Here is a 13,794-nt window from a genome sequence, read left to right as displayed (position 1 = left end):
GGCAGGCCTGGCATGATGTGGAGAGACGTCAGCAGGAATCCTCCTTGGACTATAAGAACTCTGAGGACTTACAACAGGAAAGGTGCATTGAGGGCAGAAGGCACCCAGGGTCCCCTTTCAGGGCGAGCAGCGAGCTAGTGATGCATAGCAGTGACTTATCAGATGAAGTGTCTCTGCTCCATTGGAACCACCATGAGCTCTGCAAGCCACACAGCACCCTCGATCACCTGCTGTGCACCAGTCCGCATCTGCAACATCTCTGTCTGAACCATTAGAGGGAACAGCTGACTGAGCCAATGTCCATGTCACTGCATCCGTGGAGACGCTCATGAGTAATGGTGGTATGGCAGCGATGTTATTGCATGCGTTGGCTCTCCTGAAGGGCCAACGGTGCACAGGGATGTGACATTGGTACTACATGCTGGCACACATCATTCACACAGAGAAAAGGACACACATGTTGGTGAGAAACATTTAGTGAAAGACGTATTTACATTGCTGTGACACCCATGTATTCCCATTTGTGTCAGTGTGTTCTCTGTAAACGGAGAGGTTGCCCCTTCTTGGTACAACCTCTGCGCTAGCAGCCTGACTGGAGGAAGGCTGCTGATCTGATTGTCCTTTGGCTTTGGATGACTTTGGCACTCATACCCTGCGCATACAAGGCCTAGTGGGCACCAGCTGGCTGCAGAAGTACTCATTCATCCCCTTCCAGCATTGGACCCATGGCTATTCACCTCCTCTGCCATCTCCAGCCAGACTGCCTTGTTCAGGCAGGAAGGCCTCTTATTACCATCACTGGTGAAAAGGACCTCCCACCTTGCCTGCATAGCCTGGAGGAGAGTGAGCAGGGAGGTATCGCTGAACTGTGGGGCCACCCTAGAGTACACCTCTGCCATTCTCAGCTTCTGGTGTGGTCCTTTAAATGCAAAGGTGATTCCACCGTGTAACTGTTCTAAATTCTGGCTGCATGGTTTGTCTTTCACACGTTTGAAAACCAATACAGGACTAGTGAGGGAAATCTGTGCTGTTGTCATGGTTCTTCAACTATAAAACATCGACATATGTTCACGAACACTTTGCTTCTGCAGCAGCCGATCATATTTAATGGTATAATATTTCTAGTTGGCAATGCAGCTAGACTATATACATATTTTCCTGTTTTTAAACAAAGATCTTTTAATTGCAATTACATGTATTTTCACATAACAGTTAGCAGAGACATGAATATAGATTCCAAATGCATATTAGTCTGTGGCTTTTCACAGTCAGATGATTAGATGCTCATAGTAGGTAATTATTCTTCATTTATGGTTTTATTTCTGTTGTGTAGTTGCCTTTGATAGTATATTTAAGTCCCACGTCCTGGAAGGTGTAAATTAAGATTATTCACCCAGTTGCAGCATGCCTACAGGAAGGAATGTTGCACTTGAGTGGAAGAAGAGGATCGCAACTTCATAGGACACTGGGACACAAGCTTGGTTAGTATGTGGCAGCAAAGCAGAAAGTGCTGGGGTAACTCAGCAGGTCAGGCAGCATGTATGGAGAGAGAAGCAGAGTTAGCTTTCAGGTCTGTGAACTTGGTCAAGTAAACTCTGCTTCTCTCTCCGCAGATGCTGCCTGACCTGCTGAGTTTCTCCAGCACTTTCTGTTTTGCTGCCACATTGCCAGCAGCCCCATACTTCAGCAGGCAGGTAAGCATTTCTTTGACAATTGTCAGGAAGCAGGTGCTGGGGCACTTTAAATAGGGCCCCAGCACCTGCTGGACAGCTGTCAAAGGGTTCCTCCGCCGAATGTCCTGCCTCACCCCACATAATTTGGTGGGGGGCGGGGGGGTGTGCTGTTCGGCACAATGATGCTAATGAGCCCCCGTGCGTAATATTGCAGGGATTCTGTGGCAGCCGCTAAATGCAGGCACCCTGCTGAGTTTAAAGGGTGCTGCCGCACAGCGCAGCACCGGGATAAAATTCAGCCCTATGTCTCTGTATTTGTTTCACTTTTTTATGAGGGCAGAAATCATGAATTCTCATGTAACTGATCCTGACATCCATCTGCCATCTATCTCTACATTTTATTAATGCTGGTTCTTTAATATAGCTTTAAAAAAGTTTCATGAACACACTGACTGACACAAAACAGCCTGAGGCAAAAATCCCTTTGCACTGTTGCAAGCTGTTTTTATGAAATTGCACCAAAGGGAAATATTTGCCTTTTGAATATAAATGAGTAATATTTGAAGGAAAATATAGTTAATGACAGAAAACTTGGTGTTATGTTTTCAGGAATGCCCAATCACGACTCAAAAGCAAATTAGATTATTGAAGCCTGGTCATCATTTAGATTTTTAAAAAATTCATGGTCATTTTTCATTTTAAGATTCAGCACCTCATACATGATGAGTTTTAGTTGCTGTAGTAATAACTAACCTTCAAGAGTAATGTAGCAATAAGCAACAAAAGTGAAATCTATTTAGCCAAAAATATTGTTTACCATATTACGGTATAAAAAGGTAATTATATTTTGGAAGATACTGTTTTTTAAAAAAATGCATGCATAAGTAATGACACAAAACCACCAAATATACACAGATTTATAGATTGTGCCATTTTAATTGAAGCTAATGAGTCAAAAACAGAATAATGTTTTACTTTGGTATATCAGCCTCTAAAACCATTTTGCTTAATGAGGTACTAAGTCTTTAGAATTAGACCCAGAAGGGAACAATATCTAGTTCATGGGCCATGGTGATTATTAAGTTCATTTATGCAATTAAAAAGATTTGCAATATTAATTGTTTTGAGAAATCGTGCATTTTCCTCCTTGACCGTATTGCTGAACAAGCAGCAATCCCATTCATGATAACTGTTGCACCCATAAGCCATTAACTCTTGGGAAATTAATTCATTCAAAACTGGATAACAATTTAAATATAAACGATCTGTCGTGCAAACCAGGCTGAAGAAAATCTTTTTACTAAGATAAACAACACAATGAGAAGTTGTTATATTATTTTTGCATTATTGAAACTCTAAAATGGTATGCATTGCATATTTTGCTTTTTTTCTATTTAAAAAAGATAAGTTAACATATTGGTAGTCTACATCTTGGTATGTGGTTTACAATACTGTTTAAATATTCCCCAAGGAACCTCAAGATGCAATGACTGTCATTGTATGTAAAATGGCAATTACAATGTTTCTCCCTGTGGCTTTAGATTTAATACAGAAAGGCAATGATTATCTAAAATTCATATATCAGGAGGCTTTGTACCATGAATTCTTTAGTAATTAAGCAGCACAGCACCTTATCAAATAAACATGCTTTTATTAAGTCTCTATTCATTTGTTGAAATTAGAACAGACAGATAAATTGTGAACTGGACAGCAACATTAATCATACACATACAAACTTTAGTTGCAAACAACAAAAAGAATTTACATATTTTTAGTGTTAGTATTTCACATTTCAGTTACATTCTCTAAAGCTTACTGGTATTTAAAGCACTTGCAAGTGCAAAGGTGTGTGGCAATGGCATCTAAACAGTGAAATGATATTCCATGCTAATCCTTTCAATGGCATTGCTTACTTGATTGCAGGAAATGTTTTGTCATTCCAGACAATTTAGAAATACAAGGAAGAGTCCAAGAAAAAAATATCTCTATATTCTACTGCAACAGTCTGTTCCACAGTCAATAGTGTAAGAGGTCAATATATTGAAGAGAAATAGTACATTAATTACAATCTTGTGAAGTGAAAGGCATTTATCATATATGTGCACCTGTGAAATGCTGCCGATGCTGGAATCTGCACTCATAGAAGCAGATTTAGAAATACATTAAAACAGGATGTTAATTCTTTTATTCAATATTTATCTTGAAATACATTTTTCTGGTATTTTTGGTCCTATCGAGCAACAAAATGAAAGAAACAACTGTAATTCATATTCAATTCCACACAGTTGTTTTCAGTACCTATCATCCCACATTTCTGATGATTTCAGCATGACAAATGGTTTATGCTCAACTAGTGAGTGCATCACATTCATATTTACTGTGAGTTTTTGTGTTCATAATGTGCTCAGCTATTTGATTTAGATAAACCACTGAAAGAGCATTGGATTTTGTTACTTTCAATAAACTGAGCTGATGAAAATGGTTTGGGGGAGGTCCTCTCCATCGGCAGAAGTTTAAAAAGGGCTGAAGTACAAACATATTTTTGATATTCCTATATTAACATTTATTGCTGTTTATCAACCAATGTGCCACAATTTGATCTTATGTGGCTCTCTTCAGTATGATAGATTAATTGACAGATTTACAACACACATTTAAACAGGCTATCCTGTGTCTCGCAGTTGACTCATTAGGGCCGATTTTAACTGCTGTGAGAAACAGGTAGGCAATGACAAAGCAGGAACAAGCCTGCTGCCCATCGATTCTTGCCTGGAGGTCCGAGTCATTTAGAAGACTAGATCTTATTTACATTCCGGCGGGGATCTGCATACACCAAACATAGGAGCCCCACTGCAATTTGCTGGTTCTGGGTGGGTAAAAAAATCAGTTGGCTCCCACACTGAGCTGACTAACCGTCAGACCTGGGGACAGAAGTATTCCTTTAGATGGTTCAACAGTGGCCTGAATTCTCTTTTTTGTGGGCCTTGAAGATGTACTCTTGCTCATTCTGGCCCCACCAAAAGGAAAATAATAGATTTCCTGGGCTGTTTTGTGAGCAGCCTCCTGGACCGAACACTGGTTAGATCACTCACCACCCAGTGCAAATGGCAAAACAAGCACTGGGCATGCTCCATCCATTTATACTTGGAAACTGTAACCAGCATCCTATGATTGCAATAGGACTCTGATTTGTATACTTTAAAGAAGCTCCTGCCTTGTGAAGGTCCCAGGCAAAATGGTGGTGCACAGGATCAGAGCAGGGATGAGGTGATAAGTGCAGCACTCCAATTTAGGGCCTCTGCCACCTCGTTCCCACTAGGCAGAATAATTTAAAATCATCCCTATTATATTAAAAATAGTACTGCATTTATGCTAGTGAGCCAATCATTAGCAAGTGTAATTAAACTGACAAGAAGAAGAATTTATTTGCTTTCTATTCACTGACATAGATGCTGGTCTTTCTTATGCAGCTGCCTTAGGAGTTCATGAGTTTTACTACCATCATTGTCAATGCCTCTCTTTAAATGCTAGACAAGAGGTGGAATTCAAGTGAGGTATGTTGCAATTACTAGATCTTTCTTTCCCCCAAATTGAACCACATTGGTTGCACACGACATGCTATGTCGCTTGATTGAGTGGTAACCCTTAGACCAAACTCATGACCTTCTCAAAAGGTAACCTAACATTTTCTGAATTGGCAGACTTCACCGGAAACATTAATTACTGGTATCTTCCACTGCGATTCTTCCTGTAGCCATGAAAGTAAGATGAATTGCCCCATGAAGTTCAATGTGAACCCATAGTGATACTCCTTGAACTGATTTACAAGAAGTGCCGTTCTGTTGGGTGCGACTAATCCCAGTATCTCTGATATGAAATACCCTGCTATCATATGGTGCTTGATATGCAGGCAATCTGACAAAACTAACCAAACAAGGCAGGTAAGCCTGAAGTGACTTCTAAAGAACATGAAGAAAAGGAAAAGGAAAGTTCATTCCCCACACTTCCCTGGAGGTTTAGTTCAGTGGCTCATCTGGACTATCTGCAGAGGCAAGGCATTTCCCTCAGGGGAAAATAAACAGCAAATCATCTGGTACTGGACTTCCAGTTTAAAAGCATAAATCTGAGATTAGCTCACCTACCTCTCATTTGGTCGGAAATATAGAGGAATCTAAGGAGGGATACTGCCCTTTTGCTACAGATGTGAGAGTGGTAGGTGTAAACTTTAAAAATCTGAATTAGCATGCTTGCTCAGGTAGTTGAGTACTACATTATCAACAAGAAGGTCACAATTTTGAGTCTTAGAGCTGTCACTCAAAGAAAATAATCTACAAAGAGGGATTAAAGAAGAAGGAAGTCATCACCAGACTTTATTTCAAAACTATTAACTGTTCAAATGGCTTATAGAACTATTACATCAAAAGCAACAGTAGCATAACATGTGACAGAACAGATAAACACGAGCTATTATGAGGCTTTGTAGCAGAATAAATCTTTTAAAATATGTTTTTAAAAATTACAATTTTAGCGGTGGAAACAATTTAAATATAGTAATTTAGACAAAGACTTTTCTCTCTCCTTTACATACTAATCCACAATGTGGAAAGGTCCTTTCCATGCTTTAGCTATCCTTCAATTTTCCTTCTCACAGAGATGCAGAGATGAGAGGCACTTGTGTGAATTGAAATTCATTTCAGCGCATCTTTTCCTCTTTTAAATACTTACTGCATTTAACCTGCAAACTTTCAAATCTGCAATACATAAACCTTTGAGCTTCAAGAAGATGCTGATAACCACTAGTATTAGGATTTAAGCTGGAAGTGAATATGATCATATAAATATTTCTTCTTTTCTGATGATATATCTGGACCTATTTTACCACATTATCCCCTTTTCATAGCTGTTTATAAGATGGATATGATGCTGCCTGGGAGCGAAAATCCTTTCTACTTATTTGGTGTCCTCGAACTCCACTGACTGCTGTCTTGCTGTTTTCTGAGCTGTTTTCATTGCTTTGACGGTTTGTGTGTTTAAGGCCAGGTGATTTTTCACTGCTGCAAAAGGCATGAATTATAAAAAGAAGACAGTTGCATTTGGGTAGTTAAACCTTTATCAATCACAATAGATATTTACTTTTAAGTCTATTAATATTTTCCATAGAGATCAATGAGTTCTAGTGCACAATAACTATAAAAAGTACACAAGCTGACAGCAGAAAATTGTACTTATTCTTCATACTGGAAGAAAGCTTCATATTATATATAATAAAAATTCAATCTAGTCTGCAGAGAAAGTTTCATTTTCTGTTTCTATAATTTGTGCGACAGATACCTTTGGCTGAAAAGCTTTGTGCTGATAATTCCTGCAAAGTTAGAAAATTGGCTAATTCAAACTGTTTATATATGGTAGTCACAAACTAGAACATGCTGTAAGCAAGAGTTTGGGACTGGAACAAGAAATAGCTGTAAGCAGAACTGGAATCGGGATGTGTAGTGGACTATAATTGGAAACCAAAAGTGGAAAATACTGCAACCCAGTCATAATCTTGAATGGGAAAAAAATATTAATTACCTTGTTATATACAATACAAATAAATCTAATATCTGTGGTGCAGGTTACATGTCCAAAAATATTGTAATAGAGGGGAGAGAAAATGGCCGGGATTTCAACTTGGGCGGACGGCAGCTGGCCACCGACGTTAAAATCGGTGGCGAACCCACTTCGGCCTTGCCTGGGGATCCGACCAGCATTTTACGGGTCCCCAGGCTTTAATTGTTCCGAGGCGGGACTTCCACCCGCTTGAGGAAGGAAGTCCCACCTCATTGAGCTGCCAGCCAATTAGCGGGCCAGCAGCTCTTAGTCCCAGCAGCGCCACCGGGAGCGGTGGCCACTACTAGGACTGCACCCCAGCCAACTGCAGAGGAAGACATGGAGCCAGGAGTCCAGGTAAGTTTTGGTTGCCTCGCCGGGGGTAATCGGTCGGGCCCCAGCGAGACAAGGGTGGTCGTTTGAGGGGAAGGCGGGGTGCGTGTTGGGTGCTGGGGTGGTTGGGATAGTGGGGGCCGCCCTCCATCTGGCACCTTGTGCCCGATAAGCAGGGCCTCCCCCCGAGCCGATCGGAAGCCGCCTCCTTTTCCCAGGTGGCTTTTTCTGACTTCAGAACGCCCGTTTGCCACGCTTAAAATCCGCATGGAGGCAGGCGAAGGCCCTTAAGTGGCTGTTAAGTGTCCACTTAAGGGCCTTAATTGGCCTGGGGCGGGCGGGCCGTTTTTTGCTCCCCCCCCACTCTCCGTAAAGTGGGGGGGCGGAGGCGGGAGCAGGTTGGGAAAGCCTCCCGCTCCGCTTTACGCCCCCCCGCCGCCCCCACCACCATCCGGCTCATTGGGGTGGTGTAAAATTCTGGCCCATATGTGTTGTATTGGCACATGAATGCTTTCCCTGATGTGATCATGAAATGCCATTGGTGGTAGTCACAAAGAAGTTCCTGACATTAGCAAATCACCCTCCAAGCTGAAAGGGGTTGCATTAGGATATGCGGTATGCGGGAAAAACAGACTAACTGTTCTTGCTTTGAAGTGGCCAATTTTCTCATTTACATTTCCGTTAACAATTTTTTTGTTGATTTAAAATTTCTTCTCTCCCTCTTGATTGCCATGCATCACAGAACATTATAGATAAGAGACGAGGCAAGCAGATTGATGTGTCATCACATACCAGGGGTTTTAAAAAAAATAAAATATCAATTAAGACAATTCTTATGGTGTTATTGATATTATTTTATTATAAATCTGTCAGAATGCATCCTGCCTGGCCCCAAAACAACTTTCAGTAATAGCCAAAGAAAATTAAGGCCACACTCCCCCTTTAACAGAAGCCCAAATCTGAAAGTTAGCAGATAATTTCTCTAATTGTTTTCTTTTTTTTCCACCTCTGCAAGTTGTTCTATGCCAAGCACCATTCTTCAATGACCTGCTGCTAGATGTCTTTCACCTATGGAGTTGTGAGTGGTCACTTCTCTCTGATGTCTCTTCCATCCCTGTGACTTCCACTTAATCTAGTGGCACAGTCTACACCAGAAAGTTCTTGGGTAGGGAACCACAATTTAGATAGTGGAAATAAGACTTCATGTTCCCCAGTGGCAGAATAATAATTCACATAGTTTTCAATAAAATATAAAAATCTAAAGAACATTTTCTCATTGGTGGGTACCTTTCTAGGAGCCAACTTCAAGATTATCTAGAGAAAGCAAATTAGAGGAAAATTTTATTTCTTATAATTTTTATGAAGAAATGGCACTACTATTCGTTAAAGTCAGTAGTAGTTTCTTTACATAGAATTACACAGAATTACATAGAATGTACAGGACAGAAACAGACCATTTGGCCCAAAAGCTGGCATTTATGCTTGACCTCTCTTCATCTAACCCTATCAGAATAACCTTCTATTCTTATGTGCTAATCTAGTTTCCCCTTAAGTGTATCTATGCCATTCACCTCAACTACTCCTGTAATAGCAAGTTCTGCATTTTAATCTCTGTCTGGGTAAAGAACTTTCTCCTGAATTCCTTATTGGATTTATTAGTAATTATTTTATATTTATGGCCCCTAGTTTTAGTCTCCCCCACAAGTGGAATTATCTTCTCTGTCTACCCTATCAATTCCTTTTATAGAATCATAAAAATTAAGATCAAAGTCATTAAGCCAACTAAAAATTCACAGGGATCTTATAAAATAATTATTTCAATAGTGTAGGTTCACAATACTGTTCATAAGTTTCACTACCCGGAAAAGGATTTTCCAGTGACCCTTGCTTTTAACATCAGAATGAACTCTAAGACATATGACTTAAAGAAGGTTTATTTAACACAACAAAACATAATTTTATAACCATATTAAAGTGTCAGATGAAAATGGTCTAGAAAATGGCTCACACAGTGGGCTGAATTTTATGAGCCCGCCAACATTAGGGGTTATGGCGGGGGGGGGGGGCCCGGAAAACTCTTCCGGGAAAGGTACGCCACAACTCCTGACGCCGAGAAGGCCCTGCTGCATTTTACCGGTGGCGGCGCGGCCTCGGTGCAGCCCCCCGCCACTCGGCAGTGGGGCCTTCATTTCAATATTAAAATTAAGTTAAACACGTGCAAATTAACTTACCTTGTCCTGGCAGCTGTCCCATGCCAATATTCTGGCTGCCAGTTGGAACTCGCACGCCTTCAGAACTCCATTTGGAGTTCTGAGGCGTGACACTGGTAGGGAGGGGGGAGGAGTGAAATTATCTGGACGGCGGTGGGGAGGGGGGAGCAGGAAAAACACTTTATATTGGCTGAGGGAATGTTGGGAAGGGATTGAAGGGCAAAGGTAGCAAAGGTCGGGGGGCAAAGTTGGTGATGGTAAGAAAAGTTTTTGATGTGTCTTAAATACATTTAATGGTCATGGGGGCGGGGGGAGGTGAGAGAGGGGCTTCGATTGGTTAATAAAGTTTAAAATTTTAATTTGCCCTCCATGTCCCTTTAAAAATTAAAATTGCTGGTAAGGGCTTGTAGCCCTTTAAAATTTGCGCCGGCGCCTGCATGGTGGTGCCGGATGCCGTTGCCGGGGACGGAGCGACTGCCCCCTCTATGTAATCGGGGGCGGCCGCTTCACCCCCTCCATTTAAATGAGTCTGCTACACTTGACAGCATAATTATTGAAACCAAATTTTGTAACAGCCTCTGGTAGAAGTTGTGTAAGAATAAGTTTCTAGGGAAACTGTACAAAACAACTAATATAACGTAACTCAGAATTTATAGGAAAGTATAGTCTAGTGTAGGGAATCGCAAAATTATCTCACAATCTCTGAAAAGTCTGACTACTGACTTGGCAATCTCATCATTATTTCTCTTGAAATGTATTTCACTCTAGTGGTATGATTTACCATGGCAATATGTTCTGCTTTGCGACTATTTTATGAAAAACAGACCTATTGATAGAACATTCTCAATGGGAAGTGTGGAGCAGAGCATGTAATTTAGGGAGAAACAGTTAATAACTCATGGATAATTTCATTCTTTTTCAAGAGTAACAAAACCTAAAAATTCCACAGTTGCTCATTTAATATTTATTTATATTAGTGGATGGATTTGCTTAGCTTAAAGATACATTGTTTTATAATGACAGGATCGTTATATCAGAATATGCATAATACATTATATAATATAAAAATCACTTCCTTTGTTTCAAGGGATCTAGATCTAAGGGGAGGCCAGGCTACATGCAAGTCAGGGCACAGTTCACAAGGGTCTCACAGGGCATTCATGTACAGAACATTAAAATTCAGTATCTAAATTAAAATAATACAATTGAAAATATAGTTAAAAAATTGTTAGTAAAATAATGAAAATTGAGATTTTTCAAATAGATGCATACTGGATTGGACAACTGGACAGAAACAAAAACAAGATTCACACCAAATTACCAGAGGAACCAAAAACTAACTCTCTAATTGAATCTCCATGAAATAACTGAACTTGAACCTAAATCCTTGAAAGAGCACTAGATCTCTAAAAGGAAATATTGTTGTAGATATTTAGATAATTTTATTTTTTACATTTTCTATAAATGTTATTTATGCTAAAATATTTTCACATGGGTCAAAAATCATGTTGGTAGCTGAAACAAAACTGATTTCTTTTTGAATCAGTTAATTGGTTGGCTTTGTGATGCTTGCTGTTTTGTAAATGGTAGCATTGAAAATAAATAATTGTTTTGATTGCTTTGTTTTACAGTGTTGGTGGTTATTGACTGTCAGGTTTTCCTTCCTGTCTAGTGAATGAGGCTGGGTATAATCTTTGTGCCAATCAGCATGATTAATTTAACAGATAATGGTCAATTGAACCAATCAAAATGTCTTGGCGTCTGGTACTTTGAAATGTGATGCCAGTTTGAGGTGTGACATTACATATGTAAAATTTTAATTACAAAAATGATTTGTGTTGACAGCAAAACTGTCTTTCATTCATTAATGTCAGGTTCACTAATGTCCTTGAGGGAAGGAAATCTGCTGTCCTTACCTGGTCTGGCCTACATGTGACTCCACATGTGGCTAACTCTTAACTCTTACATGCCCTCTGAAATGGCCTAGCAAGCCACTCAGTTGTACCTAACCGCTACTAAGTCAATAAAAAGGAAAGAAACCAGACGGACCACCTGGCATCGACCTAGGCACCGGAAACGACAATGGCAAACCAAGCCCTGTCGACCCTGCAAAGTCCTCCTTACTAACATCTGGGGGCTTGTGCCAAAGTTGGGAGAGCTGTCCCACAGACTAGTCTAGCAACAGCCTGACATAGTCATACTCACGGAATCATACCTTACAGACAATGTCCCAGACACAGCAATCACTATCCCTGGGTATGTCCTGTCCCACCGGCAGGACAGACCCAGCAGAGGTAGCAGGACAGTGGTGTACAGTAGGGAGGGAGTTGCCCTGTGAGTCCTCAACATCGACTCTGGACCCCATGAAGTCTCATGGCATCAGGTCAAACATGGGCAAGGTAACCTTCTACTGATTACCACCAACCGCCCTCCCTCAGCTGATGAGTCAGTACTCCTCCATGTTGAACACCATTTGGAGGAAGCACTGAGGGTGGCAAGGGCACAAAATGTACTCTGGGTGGGGCACTTCAATGTCCATCACCAAGAGTGGCTCGGTCGCACCACTACTGACCGAGCTGGCCGAGTACGAAAGGACATAGCTGCTAGACTGGGTCTGCGACAGGTGGTGAGGGAACCAACACGAGGGAAAAACATACTTGGCCTTGTCCTCACCAATCTGCCTGCCGCAGATGCTTCTGTCCATGACTGCATTGGTAGGAGTGACCACCACACAGGAGACGAAGTCCCGCCTTCACATTGAGGATATCATCCATCGTGTTATGTGGCACTATCACCGTGCTAAATGGGATAGATTTCAAACAGATCTAGCAATGCAAAACTGGGCATCCATGAGGCGCTGTGGGCCATCAGCAGCAGCAGAATTGTACTCAACCACAATCTGTAACCTCATGGCCCGGCATATTCCCCCACTCTACCATTACCATCAAGCCAGGAGACCAACCCTGGTTCAATGAAGAGTGCAGGAGGGCATGCCAGGAGCAGCACCAGGCATACCTCAAAATGAGGTGTCAACCTGGTGAAGCTACAACAGAGGACTACTTGCATGCCAAACTGCATAAGCAGCATGCAATAGACAGAGCTAAGCGATCCCATAACCAACGGTTCAGATCTAAGCTCTGCAGTCCGGTCACATCCAGTCGTGAATGGTGGTGGACAATTAAACAACTAACTGGAGGAGGTGGCTCCACAACTATCCCCATCCTCAATGATGGGGGAGTCCAGCACATCAGTGCAAAAGATAAGGCAGAAGCATTTGCAACAATCTTCAGCCAGAAGTGCCGAGTTGATGATCCATCTCGGCCCCCTCCTGATGTCCCCAGCATTACAGATGCCAGACTTCAGCCAATTTGAATCACTTCGCGTGATATCAAGAAAGGACTGAAGGCACTGGATACTGCAAAGGATATGGGTCCTGACAATATTCCGGCAATAGTACTGAAGACCTGTGCTCCAGAACTTGCCACACCCCTAGCCAATCTGTTCCAATATAGCTGCAACACTGGCATCTATCCTGCAATGTGGAAAATTGCCTAGGTATGTCCTGTACACAAAAAGCAGGACAAGTCCAACCCGGCCAATTACCACCCCATCAGTCCATTCTCAATCATCAGTAAAGTGATGGAAAGTGTCATCAACAGTGCCATCAAACAGCACTTGCTCAGTGATGCTCAGTTTGGGTTCCGCCAGGACCACTCAGCTCCTGACCTCATTACAGCCTTGCTTCAAACATGGACAAAAGTGCCGAACTCAAGAGGTGACGTGAGAGTGACTGCCTTTGACATCAAAGCAGCATTTGACCGAGTATGTCATCAAGGAGCCCTAGCAAAACTGAGGTCAATGGGAATCAGGGGGAAATTCTCTGCTGGTTGGAGTCATACCTAGCTCAAAGGAAGATGACTGTGGTTGTTGGAGGCCAGTCATCTGAGCTCCAGGACATCACTGCAGGAGTTCCTCAGGGTAGTGTCCTA

The 13,794-nt window shown here is 41.6% G+C and overlaps 1 protein-coding gene across 2 annotated transcripts in view; it reads right to left on the bottom strand.

The window, feature by feature from the left end:
• Positions 1–3,326: 3,326 nt before the first annotated feature.
• agbl4 (AGBL carboxypeptidase 4) overlaps positions 3,327–13,794 on the bottom strand; it is a 1,307,642-nt gene continuing 1,297,174 nt past the window's right edge. Inside the window, exons 13-14 of one of the 2 annotated variants that reach the window (XM_068036421.1) lie at positions 8,883–8,909; positions 6,661–6,727 (exon numbers count right to left, since the gene is read on the bottom strand). In XM_068036421.1, coding sequence (XP_067892522.1) covers positions 8,906–8,909 — 4 coding nt within the window. In that variant the 3' untranslated portion in view covers positions 6,661–6,727; positions 8,883–8,905. Of the gene's footprint in view, positions 6,728–8,882; positions 8,910–13,794 lie in introns of both variants that reach the window. The other variant, XM_068036420.1, reaches the window with a different exon arrangement.

This window comes from Heterodontus francisci, chromosome 8 (assembly GCF_036365525.1).
Source record: "Heterodontus francisci isolate sHetFra1 chromosome 8, sHetFra1.hap1, whole genome shotgun sequence".
Lineage (NCBI taxonomy): Eukaryota > Metazoa > Chordata > Chondrichthyes > Heterodontiformes > Heterodontidae > Heterodontus > Heterodontus francisci.
This window is presented reverse-complemented; position numbering and strand designations above follow the sequence as displayed.